Here is a 14,268-nt window from a genome sequence, read left to right as displayed (position 1 = left end):
ATAATGCAAGGTCATTTGGTTTGCAAACAGGCTCTTGCTGTAACCGCCTTTGCAATAGAAAAAATTTCAACAATTGTTATGGTGTTCTCCATCACCCTGTACGTAGAACACTCCCTGTTTGCAATATTAGAAAGATCCAAATCCACTTGGACCGTGCAAAGGGCGTCAGCATACAAGGCCATCCTCTCGATCCCCAATATACTTGTGGTAAGATCCAAAACTGAACCCAGCCACGTTCCTCAGAGAACCATGCACTGTACATGCAAGAACATGATTGCGCAACATAAAGGGAGAAGGGGGTGACATTCCCAAAGCAAGTGAAAATGCATTACAGGAAGGGGACGCGTTCTTAGTTGATGGGTCAGCATCCATTGACCAAGAAACTGGTCAAAAACATGTAGGGGCTGCAGTGGTGTGGATGGAGAGTATGAGCTATTGATCAAAAAACACCTGCCAATGCATTACTCCACCCAAGCAGCAAGTTAATAGCATTAATCGAGGCCCTCCACACGGCAAAAGGTTGTGCCTTAATATATTCAGACTCAGTATACGTAACCACAACGGTACATGCTGGTCTCTCAAGATAGAGAAGGGGGGGCAATTTAGGAGAGCAGATGGGTCCCCAATACAACATGCCAAATTACTAAAATAATTTGCAGTAGCCATAGTGAAATGCTGCCAGATTTTTTTATATACATACACAAAATATCTTTAGGAAATGCAGCTACAGTGGCCAAAGAAGCAGCATACCGTTCACTACCCAGGATCACAGAATGTGTGCTTAAAAAACAAGGGAGAGGAACCAAAAGCAGAGGGTTACTATGCACTACGAATTGCACAAGTGATGGAGCTACAGGTAAGGGCCCCAGCAACAGAACAAGAATTATGAACCAAATAAGAATGGACACAATCGCCTATAGATTTAATATGGAGACAGGACACTACGGGAAAAGTTGTTATGCCAGTAGAATTACTGTACGTTGCATTCAAACAGTTACACTTCCCCACCCACAGTTCAAAACACATAGCGGCCATTCTCCACAAGATTGGTTTATCCTGAACCTTCAAGAATATCTAAGCAAACTAGTAGTTGAATGCACCACATGCCAAGTGTAAAACTCACGGATGACTAATACTGCGGGGCACTTTGCCACGCCCAGCATGGCCCTTCAGTGAGCTGCATATAGACTACGCAGGCATGGGAGAAATATGTAATTGAGCCAGATATCTCATTGTGGTGGTGGGTCTATTCTCCAGATGGGTGGAAGCAGGGACCGGTGCACACCCAGATGCAAATTGCGCAGTAACATTTTTAGTGAAAGGTGTCCCCCCGGTGGCGCATTTGTGAAGTGATACGGTCCGATAATGGGACTCATTTTGTCAACAACCTATTCAAAGTCGTCACATCACTTTTGATATTACAACAATGTGCTCAATTTACCACCTGCAAGCAAACGGCGGGGGGAGGGGCGGTATAGTGAAAAACAGCCTCTTTAAAAGAAGGTTATCCAAACTATGCCATTCCTTAAAGAAAAACTGAGTTTCCTGCCTGCCCCTAGCACCACTTCAGCTTTGCACACAGCCTAGCAAGGACCACCACGTCACCCCATGAAATAGTAACTGGTAGATGCATGCAAACCCACCGTCACCGGTGAGAAGGGCTACTGATGCAGGAGTATCTCACGCATGTAGTACGGAGAATAGCAAAACAAATAGCTCCCCTATTAACAGCAGAAAACCAAACAGACCCATCAACTGCAGCTCAGGAGAGCCAGACAACCTTGAATGCCAGGAGAATTAGTGCACGTGCAGAGCTTTGTCAGAAAATGGAACTCAGATTCCACGGCCCCTATGATGTAATCTACTGCACCCCACTCGCAGTAAAAGTGAGGTTTGCGGTATTGGATTCAAAGCACACGACAGTAGCACCAGAAAAAGAAAACATGCAGCATGATACTGTGGTACTGTAAAGGGTAACTGCAGTAAATAATCAGCAGATACAGTGATCTATAAACAAAGACTGTAAATAAATCTAAAATGTTTGAAGTGATGAATCTCCGCCCCCCTCGCTATCTTCCCTCTCTCATCCAGTCTATTAATGCCCACCCCATTTTATTCCTTCTCCATAGGTGCGACAATGCTGGAACGAACGCTGATTAATTAATGTAATGAGATGGATAGCAATAGAAGTAGGGCGAGTGCAACCAACACAGTTACGATTGCAAGTTTCACTTTACTGCCATATTTACTGTTTTGATGTTTTCTTTATGAATATATTCGGGAGCATCTTTTATCTGGGACTCCCATATAAAAGAAGGGGGCAGGGGGTAAAATGGATGGCAATAGCAATGTCGCCTTAAACTTAACTACCCTACATAAAAATGTAGCGAAAGTGACCCCAAATGTGTTTTTGCTTGAACAGAATGAAACTGACAGTATATTGAATACACCAAATGATACGCTGATATCCTCCACTATGTTTACAGTTCAGCAAACTACCTCACAACCCAATATGCCGTCTACCTCAATGTCTGCTGAAATGCTATGTGTTACTTACCGCAGTGCCCAACGCAGAACCAGGTCTCATTTACCCCACCATAGTGTACCGACAAGTAGGTGTAAATACTGATGTGGAACCACTGCATAGTTAACATTCTGTAATGCCTACAACCACGAATGTCACGTGTGGTGCTCCCAAACCACAAGGTGTAGTAGCCCAATGGTCCAATTATTACCAGCTAATGTACAACGGTCATTATGTGACAACAGAATATGTAGAAGCTCAGCAGGGAAATGACAATCACTTTTACGTAGCAGTAGAAAGAAGAGGCAAACACGTCAGTACAAATATGCCGCCTTCCATGGCCTATGGCTACATAAAGTTGAGGACCTTCGCCATCCTGGGCAGTCTATAAGTTAGTACTCCGATATGAGTGCAACAGAAAAGCGAATGACCAATGGTCATTGCTACGTGTGTTCCTGGATACTGCACGTATCCGGGGCATCAAAGGTTTTAGTACCTCAAGACGCACCTCTGGTAGAATCACGATTTCTCATCCACCTTGCACTATGTAGGATCAAAGGAACCTTTCAGGCACCCAGTAAAAACGAAACTTCTCCCACCAGATGAGAGAATCTGCAAAAATGGAATAGAGATGGCGCAAGCATATATGTGCAAGGCTAAGAGAGCTCTGTGGCCCCTCATGAAAAACTGGACTTTGTGGTAGAAACATGTGCACATATATGGACAGAACATATCACCAAACTGACATGGGTCACAGCTCTCGAAAAACCCCATCGAGTTACAACGAGAACAAAATAATGAACTTTGTTTCTATGGAGAAGGAAAGGTATCCAAGGGGTCTAAAACACTGCAACATAACTATCATTCCGCAAGGGTACAGCAGCAGTAATTGACTATTACTGGGTGTGCCGCAGAAAAGCATACTTGCACCTCCCACCATCCTGGTGGGGGCTACTGTGCTTTAGCAACGCTACATTCAACACTACTGTCGAACCTGCGGAGCATCTAATGCATGGGTGCACAACATACGGCCCGCGAGCCAGTTGCGGCCCGCCATGCTCTTCGGCCCGCGAGGCACAAAAGACTTCCCTAATGGAGGGCGGCCCGCAAGCAGCATCGGCCGCCCTCCATTAGGAAAGTCTTTGTTGTCTTGCGGGCCAGACAAAACACTGACCGTCATTGGCTCAGCACACACGCACCACGTCGCTTCTACGAGCCACATAGTGCGTGTGTGCTGCACCAATGGAGGGCCAGCACTACGGCTGGCGTGGTCCATAAGGCTCGATGCCGGAAGGCATTTCAGCCTTGGACCACGCCAGCCGTAGTACGATTCCAGCGACTTCCAGCTTACCTGCTTTCCAGCACGTCTCCGGTAAGTGGTCTGTTTGTGGGTCAGGTCTGTTTTGCTGTATGTTTGTGTGTGTATGTTGAGATGCAGGGGTGTCAGGTGTGTATGAATGTTTGGATTTGAATGTTTTTTGTGTGCATGTTGAGATGCGGGGGGTGTCGGATGTGCATGAATGTTTGGATTTGAATGTTTTTTGTGTGTATGTTGAGATGCAGGGGTGCGGGGGGTGTCGGGTGTGCATGAATGTTTGTTTTGGAGTGTAAGTGCAGTGTATGTTGAGATGCAGGGTCTGTATGTGTGCATGCTTGCTAGTTTGTATGCTGAGTTGGGGGGTTCGGGTCTGTATCAGCGCATGTGTGTGTGTGCTGAGTTGGGGTGGGGGTTTGGGTCTGTATGGGTGCATGTTTGAGAGTGTGCCGAGTTGGGGGGATGGGGGTTCGGGTCTGTTTGGGTGCATGTTTGTGTGTGCTGAGTTGGGGGGTCCAACTGTCAGTGTTTGGTTGGGGGGTGCCATGGGGAATAGTGTTTGGTTGAGGGGTGGGGGTGCCATGGGGCATAGTGTGGTTGGGGTGAGGGGGCCATGGGGCATAGTGTTTGGTTGAGGGGTGGGGGTGCCATGGGGCATAGTGTTTGGTTGAGGGGTGAGGGGGCCATGGGGCATAGTGTGGTTGGGGGTGAGGGTGCCATGGGGCATAGCGTTTGGTTGAGGGGTGGGGCACCATGGGGCATAGCGTTTGGTTGAGGGGTGGGGGCACCATGGGGCATAGTGTTTGGTTGGGGGGTGAGGGTGCCATGGAGCATAGTGTTTGGTTGGGGGGTGAGGGTGCCATGGAGCATAGTGTTTGGTTGGGGGGTGAGGGTGCCATGGGGCATAGTGTTTGGTTGGGGTTGAAGGAGCCATGGGGCATAGTGTTTGGATAGGGGTTGAGGGGGCCGTGGGGCATAGTGTTTGGTTGGGTGTTGAGGGTGCCATGGGGCATAGTGTTTGGTTGGGTGTTGAGGGTGCCATGGGGCATAGTGTTTGGTTGGGTGTTGAGGGTGCCATGGGGCATAGTGTTGCACTCCAGAGTGAATCCAATAATAAAGCTAAAACAGGCACAGTTAGGTTTCCTCAAAAAGCAAAAGATGTACATCTCCTGACTCAACGAAGGCCATACTCCTCTTGGGCAACCCAAACAGCAAACTATAGCAGTCCAAAATAACGGAATGTCCAATCTAGGGTCAATAAAATATATACAAGTTAATTAAACAGACAAGATACAATAACTAAATAGAAATAAATTATAACAATGGAAAATGTGTAGTACAAAATGTAAGTCTGAAATGCCAATAAAAATAGTTGCCCCTCAAAAACATTCTTTTTCCATGTGTTTAATACAAATTGGGGGTTTAAAAAGCCTCCTGCCACGCCCCGCCTACCGCCCCGCCCACATTTACTTTTCGGCCCACTATAACCCTCATCTAAGGTACTTTCGGCCCTCTGTCAAAATCAGTTGTGCACCCCTAATCTCATGGGTGCGGGGGGGGCGGGGGAAGCAGTGTCTGCAGATTGCCAGACAGCACCAAGGCTTACAGAGACACCGCCAACAGCATCACCATCTTTCGAATAAGAGCACCATGATAATCTGTTTCGAAAGAAAAGCTCCTCCAACTCCCTGTCCCAAGATTTGTCTGACTATCTCGCACAGATCCCAGATGAATGTAAGCTTTTCAACTCAGCAGACATTTGTTGCATAACTCTTGCCCAGTATCCAAGTAAGAGCGAATGCCAAGTTGCTGCAAATTGTGCAGTGGGAGCTGATCCAGCTAGCAAACGACACTGAAGAAGGATTCCATGCTATTAAGGTGGAACTAAGAGTCCTCCGGCTAATGACGATGCAGAACAGGTATGTCCTCAAGCTCCTCACAGCAATGGAAGGTGGGGTGTGCAAAATGATCGGAAGTTCATGTTGGACATTCGTACCTTCTGCAGATGCAGACAATGGGACATTATCACACGTGATAGCAACAGTGCACGAACTTGGCGCCAAAATGAGAAAGGAGACCGGAGTACAGGAAAAGGTACTTGGCTGGGTACCTTCCTGTCTTGGAAACGCAATGACAATGCTGATCCCCATCATCATATTCATTTTGCTGATCTTCTGTGTGCGCCAGTTAGGACTCCAATGTTATGCAAAGGCCGTTCCAAGTAGTGCAATGATTTGGTAGTAAGAATAATAAGATCCCTCCAAATACTCAGGAAGCACATATTTAAACAGGAGAGAGTGATGCACCCAAATACCGCATGGTAGCAATAGATCACACTGGGGATGAGGTAGACAATTACCATCATACCACGATCAAGAAACCGAGGACCTTGAAAACTATAGCGAAGTGAGGGTAGACTTGGATGTATACATACATAAATACATACATCCTGTACTCCTGAAGAATATGCCTGGTATGGGTAGAGCCTAAGAAACATGTATTAAGCATAGATGCCTATAAAGGGTAGCCCTGCCTGGTAAGAAGCAGAGAGAAGTGCAATTGAACATAGAAATACTGGGACGGGGGGGGGGGGCGGTATTAGTTACTGAAGGAGTAACAAAAGTGTGGAAAGTTGGGAAGGACATGTCATCACTGCCCTGCAGGAAGAGGCCCCCTCATATGCTATATGGGCAGGAACTCTAACACAAGCGAAACTGGCTAATAACACTACTTATCCTCTGTCATTAGGACTCCATTTTGTAATAGGCCAAGACACCATCTTTCAATTAGGCCTGAAATCCACTGCTCTGCAAGGCTGCAGCACCTGCACCGCCAGCCATTCATATATTAGGTCAGCTCCGCACGAGCCTTGTTCTCACGGAGGTCCATCGGTTCACTGTCCCTTCAATGTTGCAAATCTCTAGTATCGCTCTCATGCAGAATGCACTTGCCTGAGAGCTTGAGACAGGAAGAAGCTGCAGCACAAACGCCCATCCATCTCCACTAAACTGCCCGTGCCCCCTCATCATCCACGCTGCCAGGCCAGAGCTCCCCCCGACCCCACCATTCCTTCCATTAAAAGAACCTAAACCCCACTAGATTTGATCATTCCAGAACACCCACCCTCGGCCTAATCTAGGGTAGCAATATATTCTTCCAAACAACAACATATCTGTCCTTATCGTGGGGCACCAGAAGGATAGGCAGTAAATCAAGCCCCCAAGAGAGACGGCACAGGAGGTGCAGTACCAATGAAGCCCTGAATGTGGAGGGTGGCATGCCAATATATTATACCCCCACTACAAAGAACCCTCCTTTCATGTGATGTCCAGGTATCTGCCATAGCCAGGAATGTTTCTCTCTCGAACTGACCACTGCGGCGATGAGCCCAGCTGACCCACATGCCACAAGATCGACTGGGAAACAGCTGCCAATTAGCACCTGGCCTCCCCTAGATCAGGCTGTGCCATATGGCCACTCCAATCAGCACTTATTTCTGACTATATGGAGTGATGTCATGCATGATAAAATTGTCTTATTATAATGTGCTGCCCGTGTAATTTTTGGCAGAGCACTCTCGGGCAGCAAAGTTCTTTGCTGGCATTTTCCTATATTATATAAATATCCTTGCAAAATTATCTCTTGGTCTCATTCCCTGACGGGGTGCATGTCCATTTCATAGTCATTGCCATTATTTTGGATGCGCAAATAAGGGGGGCGTGCCTTCAGCAACTACTGTTTCCAAGAGAGTGAAACAGACTTTACTTAAATTTTCCTCTTTATAGACCCAGCCCATAACATTTTACAATAGGGTGCTGGAGCCGTTAATTTCTTTGTCCAACTTCACATGTAACATTTTTATGTTACCCGGTCTACAATTAATGGCTGGTGGACGTGATTTACTTTTTTCTACCATTGTGTGCTTTTACCATGGGTTGCGTTCGCAGCCGCTGTATAGCACCCATGGGTGCCTGTTTTTTTAAAATGGTCCTGGTCGTCTTTTTTCACCATTTCTTGTTGGCAAGGTCCTTTTTGAGATTTACTCTATGCACCAAACCAGGTTTGGTCCCTTTGTTTTGTCTTTGGCGGGGTTCACTGGTGAAGCCCGCCTCTGGCTCCAGGGTGTCTGGCTAGGAAGCGAGGGTGGTTCCCGAGACTCCCTGTGCTTACTCTCCTTGGTTACAGGAATGCACCCAAAGGTGATTGGCTGGCGTGTGAGTGACAGCTAGGCTGCGAATTAATGGGAGAGACTTGCATGAAAAGGCAAAGGTCTTTTGATAGGAAGGCAGAGTCGACCCCTTGACGAAGGAACCGAAGAAAGAAACTGTAAGAAGATTGCTGCAAATCTTGGACCGTTGGTTTGCTCAGTGAAGCTCTGCTGGAGTGCTGCAGCTCCCATTTCCTATTTCGACATCGACTAGAGAAGCCCGGAAAGGACGACTTCTCCCCTTGGGTTGGTGGGACCAATCGACCCCAAGACCAACTCTACGGAAACCCCCCTCTCTGCTGGCTGTACTTCCATTGCTGCTGCAGGAACTGAGCAATCAGCCATAGGAACACCAGAATCTAATGCATCGTTTTTAAGCCTGACCCGAGCTCCAGGAAGATCCTCCGGACTCACTCCAATCAGGGCTGACTAAGCCCGAGCCACCTCAATGGACTACTGGACACCAGTAGCAAGGAAAGCCCTCAAGGTGTCCAAGAACTGCAGTGGTGTTATTTGAGAGTAGCTGAAAACACGAAATGCTGATCTGAATTGCACACATTGCTACCGCCGATCTTCAAATCATGGTGCATGAGTCCGCCGTCGTCCTCCCTCTTGTCCCGATGACGGAGGCCCAGGAACAACAGGATCTGCAGGAACTACAACAGGAACAGAAGCCAGCTGGAACCATTTCGTCAGACCTAAGGTACTGTGAACTAAGGGGTACTTGCCTCGTGTGCGTAGCTTGCTTGCTCTCAGTTGAAACTTGTCAACCATGGTTTCCTTCCCCAACCTTTTCCTTTTTGCCACAACTTCAGTATTACCATTTAAGTGTGAAAAGTGATATATTAATGTCCACACTGTCCTAACTATTGAAGTAACCTCCAGGTGTAGGAATATCTGTGTGCCATCCCAAAAGGGTATCTACTTTATTGAACTGAAGAAGTGTATTTTAAAGTGCATTTTTATTGTTGCCAATTGCTCCCTTCTAAAGAAGGCTTATTTTAAAACTGGCCAATTCATAAATAATTAGTCAAGAAACCTTGAGTAGAAGTGTTATTTGAATAGTTATCACTGTGAAACTCTATATTTGCAACCCTACAGCTCGCATTGACCCATCTTGAGAAGCCTGGCTGCTCAGTCACTCCCATCTTGTGTAGTGCAGGCCTATACCAAAGGCTGGGTTACCTATTGCCAAGAGTACTAGGCTGGTGTAGTCTCCAACAATCTTGTCTAACACTTGCTTTCGAAGGCCTGATATTTGCAACAAACACAAAGTTCTGTTCCACGTATGACTGTGGATGACTGTTTCACCCCAGGGTCCCGTTTGGTTGGAATTGGTGCAGTCACACTGTAAGACTACATCACGCTCATTTGCTTGGTACTAGGTAACCCACCCTTTGGTATAGGTCTGTACTACACAAGTTGGTAGTGTGACTGAGCAGCCAGGCCCATCTCAAGAGGAGTAAATATGAGCTGTAGCAATGAAATGTGTAAATACAAGTAACCAAGTAACACTTACACTCAAGGTTTCACTTATAAAAAGTTAATCCATTTTTAAATAAGCGATCTTTAAAAATATTTTTCAGAATCAAGACAAGTTCGTGGATAATCTTTGGATATGCTTCTTACACAGTTCCTACACCCTGAGGCAACTTCAATCACAAGGACAGTAATGGCATTTATATATCACACTAATCATACTTTGCAGATTCTGAGGTTGCAAAAAAGAAAGGTTTAAGGAAGGAAAAAAGGTTAAAAAGTGAGAGGGCACTATCTTCCAATGAAATCTGGACAAGCCTTTCCCAGCAGTAACAGTCTAAATTAAGTTACCACCTATGAGGGACAAACAATATCATAGTCAATGGACTAGAAGAGTCTGCAGGGACCTAGGACAGGCAAAGTCAATTGGAACTATGGAGCTGAGGCACTTCCAGTCTGTAGAAAAATCATTTGTAGGGTCACAAGCTGTTAAGGTTGTGAGAAACAGTTGGAATCAACTCCAAATGTAAGTCACTGCAAATCTCAAATGAGAAAAGCACAGCTAAAAGACAATGAGGTAAGTATCCCAAGTCTAAACAGTACCTCTGGTTTGAAGAGTGGTCGAGCTGGATTCTGTCCTGCTACAGCAGTGCAGACCCTGTGTTCCCGAGCCTCAGCCGTGGGGACAAGAGGGAGGAAGTATGGAGGGCTCTGGCAGCAGTACTTGGGAGGCCGTTGGCAGCTATGGGCCCTTTTCAGTTCAGCGGCACTTCGCCGTTTCAGCAATTGGTAAACCGCATTCTGGTTGGGCTTCCTTCACTCCTTAAGTCCTGCACTCTGGTGAAGGGTCTCTAGCTCTGGTCGTCCTGCTTCTGAAGGGTCCTTGGGAGACTCCTGAGCGTCTAGCCGGATTTCAGACGTTGTCTTGTTTTTTGGGGGGTCCCTCCAAATCCCTGTTTTTTGGGCAAAAAACACTAATTTAACCTATACCAAGGCCCAAAAAAAACATTTAAAAAAAGGCATTCAATCTTTGTTTTTTCCCGATCCTTTTGAGTCGAATGTATTGTATTCGGCCCTTTTCAAATCGAACCTTTGACTGGACACTGTTGCACTCTATGGATTTCTCGACCCCTGGCACTCGGTTCTTGCAGCAGCGAAGTACAGCCAGTCGGGGAAGAAGGTCCAGTGGAGTTTGTCTCGGGGGTCAGTTGGTCCCACTAACCCAAGGGAAGAAGTCATCCCTTTCGGATATTCTGTCGAATTGAAAAAGGAGTGTCAACAGCATTTCACCAGGCAATTCAAAAGGTCCAGGAGGATGCAGCAAGCTTTGTTCACGGTTTCTTCGTCATGCATTTCTCCCAGTGGTCGACTGACTAGTCCAAAAACCCACACCTTTTAAGCAGGTGCCTCCCATTCATGCATAGCCTAGGCCGTCAATCGCACAGCAGGGTGGCTGTCCGGAAAGGACAGCCAGCCAATCAGGACTGGTTGCATTCAGGCATTCCTAGAGACAAGGGGAAGGGGAGTTTTGGGACCCTCCCTCACTTCCTGCCCTTCCAGACACACTGGAACCAGAGGCAGGCTTCAGGGCTGAAGCCCGCCAAAGGCAAAACGAACAAAGGGCTCAAATGACACAGTAAAACCTGTGAAAGACCTCACAAACAGAAAACGGAAAAAAGAGAAGTCAGGGGCCATTTTGACAAAATGGTCACCCCTGGGTGTTGTACTGCAGCTGAGGGTAGAAGAGTGTGCGGTAGAAGAGCACAATGGTAGGAAAATTAAACCACTGCCACCGGCCATTTAAAGTAGTGATGTAACAAAAATGTTACATGAGAATGTAAAATAAGGGGCTACTATGTACCCCCCCCAGCACGTCACATAAGAGTGTGTGTACTGGTAACTGTAGTTCAATAGCAGGGTAATCGCCTAGATTTTCGTGAACAACTACGTGGTGCTTGATTCTGCTATGTTGGCTTTCCCCTCTTCTTGTTTCAACAATTCTTTGTTTTTAAAGTTCAATTAGCCGCTCGCTACTTAACACAGTTCGGTTTCATTATCGCCTCTCCCCTCGACTCACTGGCTGTGATGAACTGCTTTACTTCCTTGTCTGTGGAGTCAAGGCAAGTACCATTGGACCATGCGTCTCTCCCCAGCTTGGCTGTCAGCGGAGCAGGCTCCCGGGTATCGTTCACATCTACAACACACGCTGGCTTTTGTTCGCAGTCTTACCATTCCTTCGAGGCTACAAGGTCAGTTCTCCCCTTGGTATCCTCACGACTTGTGCCGTCCTTCTCCTTTTGAACTGCCATGCTGAGTTGGCTCACGTCATGCGGTCTGCCTTCCTTGTCCTGTGCTCGCGTGCTCCACCTTTTATCCCTGTGTGGAAGGGAAAGGGCCGTCGGGTGTGTGATTCTGGTCAATTGCCTGACCCTTCTATTGGGACATGTCAGGTAAACGGCTCTGGTGTTAGTCTGTTTTCTTTCGTGTTGTGCAAAGGTTTTTGTGTCGGAAAAGGCAGGGGGCAGTGCTTTGGAATATCCTATGTGGTAGGATGGGGAAAAATTGTTCAAAGAATGGGGCTACTGCGTCTCACACATCGGTGTCCCACTCCCACTGCTCAAGGTCCCCCGCCCCCACCAATCCAGGTGATCCTCCCGCACTGGTCCAACCCCAGGAACTGGATCCAAAAGTGATGGCTGTGGCCGGCCACCTGGATGACAGATCCCCGGGACTAGATAAGGGGACATCTTCAGATTTCCTAGGGTTTCCACAAATATTCACTCCAATGTTAGGCATGCAGTACCTTGGAAGTTGAGCTTTCACTTGTTTCTGACACAAGTTATGATATCTTTCCACTTTCAGAAAACCTTGATTCAGCATTCGCTGGCAGACCACATCCATTCTCTTGCATACCTAGATGAGGAGAAAAGAAAAGTCATTACATTACTAAGATCATAAGTTATACAACTAAATCATACAACTAAATCGGTGCCCAAAAAAATGGAACCAGGTGGATTAAGCAACAATACAGATTTCAATTGGAAATACAAGGTAAATGTTTACTTTACAGATTAATTATAAAACCTGGAATGTCACTGCAACTCAAGACTTGAATAAACCCATCGCAAGTGTAGAACAGCAACATTTATTTAAGATGTGTATGCATGCACACCTTTGCAAGTTGTAAGACACAAGCAAGCTTTAAAAATTCACTTCCACCTCAATTCTACACATGCACATTTAACACACCATTTCTTCCTCGCCAAGAAACATCACTAGTCAATGCAGGGATTGAAATTGATGAGAGCTATCCAACTCTTGCTTCTAGCCTATTTAGGAGTGCAAATTTTGATGCCTATTTTTGAAAATCATGTTTTATGCATTTTCACCATGGTACTTTATCGTGTCCTTTATTATACCCCCATAATGCTCCTTTGCCATCCGTTTTATCGTGTCACAACAAAACTAATACAGAAGTCTGTTCCTGAAAGGGGAGAACCACACAGCCGCCTTTGTTCTCACGCAACAACTTCTTCCACTGAACAGACAGAATTACGCTGCACCACATTCACTAGTCAAACGTATTTAATGGACAGACAAATGTGGCTTTCAAGCTAGGCCATTATTAAAATATACATTTTGGGACCATAAAATACATTTGGGATTTCGGGCGCACAGTTACTGGTCACAAAGTGACGTTTTGCGAATGCCCAAACGAGCAATTAATTTTAAACGTTGATGTCACGAGTTGAATCCCATTAAACTGACAAACCTGCTATGTTGTTTCAGATGCGCAAACGTTAAATTGAATCCACTACGTAAAACATTTTAGCCATCTATTTCCCTCCAAGCGTTTCCTTCACAGTAGAGAAACATTTTACCGATTCTCATTTTTGCACAGCATGCAAAAGTTCACAACCTGCAACTCACCAGCTGTTTTGAAATACTGACACCCACGATCCCTTACTACCGACTTTGCTGGACAAGGATGAGAGTTGTAGTCCAAACAAGTATGACAAGAGAGTTGTAGTCCAAAACATCTGCAGGGAGGTTGCAGACCCGAGTTATTTATTTATCTGCATTTTTAAAACTCTCACACAGCCCGCGGGCATCGAGGTGCCGTTACTGAATTTTTTTTTTGTCTTAGTTGCGTATTTATTATGCACTTAAATACCCAGAGGTTTCCAAGCACGGACCCGGGAATCGAACCTGTGTTGCTTCCTGTCTTGCTTCCAAGGCGAACACGTTGCCGCTGAGCTATCCTCCGGGGACGTAGTTACACTATGCACTCGAAGTGGACTCTTCCCCCTCGCCCCATTTCCCGTAAAGTGGCCACCTGTACATTATGCCGTTGGTTGCTACACAGATTATCAAGAGCATGCAGTAAGGAGTCTGTACCTAGGTAGTACCGTAAGTAAAAGAAGAAAATGGTAAGCCGAGTACATCAATAAGGCTCCCCATTTTCACACCAGCGGTTAGAAATTTGGTTCCTTTCAGTATTTGTAAAAAAAACGGGAATTCATCTCTCTTGGTTGGTTACTTAAATTGTCAATCCTACATCATGTGTCAACGGCTGTGCAACGTGGCATAGCTGCAAGCTTGAAAACTCAATTGAATTAATTTTTCAGTTCTTTAAAATGGCTGCAGATATGCAGGATTTGACTTGTGCAGGAACACAACTCTAGGCTCTTCCCACTACAGGCATCCAAGTGCTAATGTGGTTTCTTCATGTAAATAAGCGTG

The 14,268-nt window shown here is 46.2% G+C and overlaps 1 protein-coding gene across 1 annotated transcript in view; it reads right to left on the bottom strand.

Annotated features, from left to right (window-relative positions):
* The window catches only part of FBXO28 (F-box protein 28), a 300,688-nt gene that overhangs the window by 180,088 nt on the left and 106,332 nt on the right, over nucleotides 1–14,268 (bottom strand). The window contains exon 2 of the mRNA XM_069608639.1: nucleotides 12,329–12,438. Coding sequence (XP_069464740.1) covers nucleotides 12,329–12,438 — 110 coding nt within the window. The remainder of the gene's footprint in view (nucleotides 1–12,328; nucleotides 12,439–14,268) is intronic.

Source organism: Ambystoma mexicanum, chromosome 4q (assembly GCF_040938575.1).
Source record: "Ambystoma mexicanum isolate Mex_15411 chromosome 4q, UKY_AmexF1_1, whole genome shotgun sequence".
NCBI lineage: Eukaryota > Metazoa > Chordata > Amphibia > Caudata > Ambystomatidae > Ambystoma > Ambystoma mexicanum.
The sequence above is the reverse complement of the archived record's forward strand: the minus strand, read 5'-3'. Positions and strand labels throughout refer to the sequence as shown.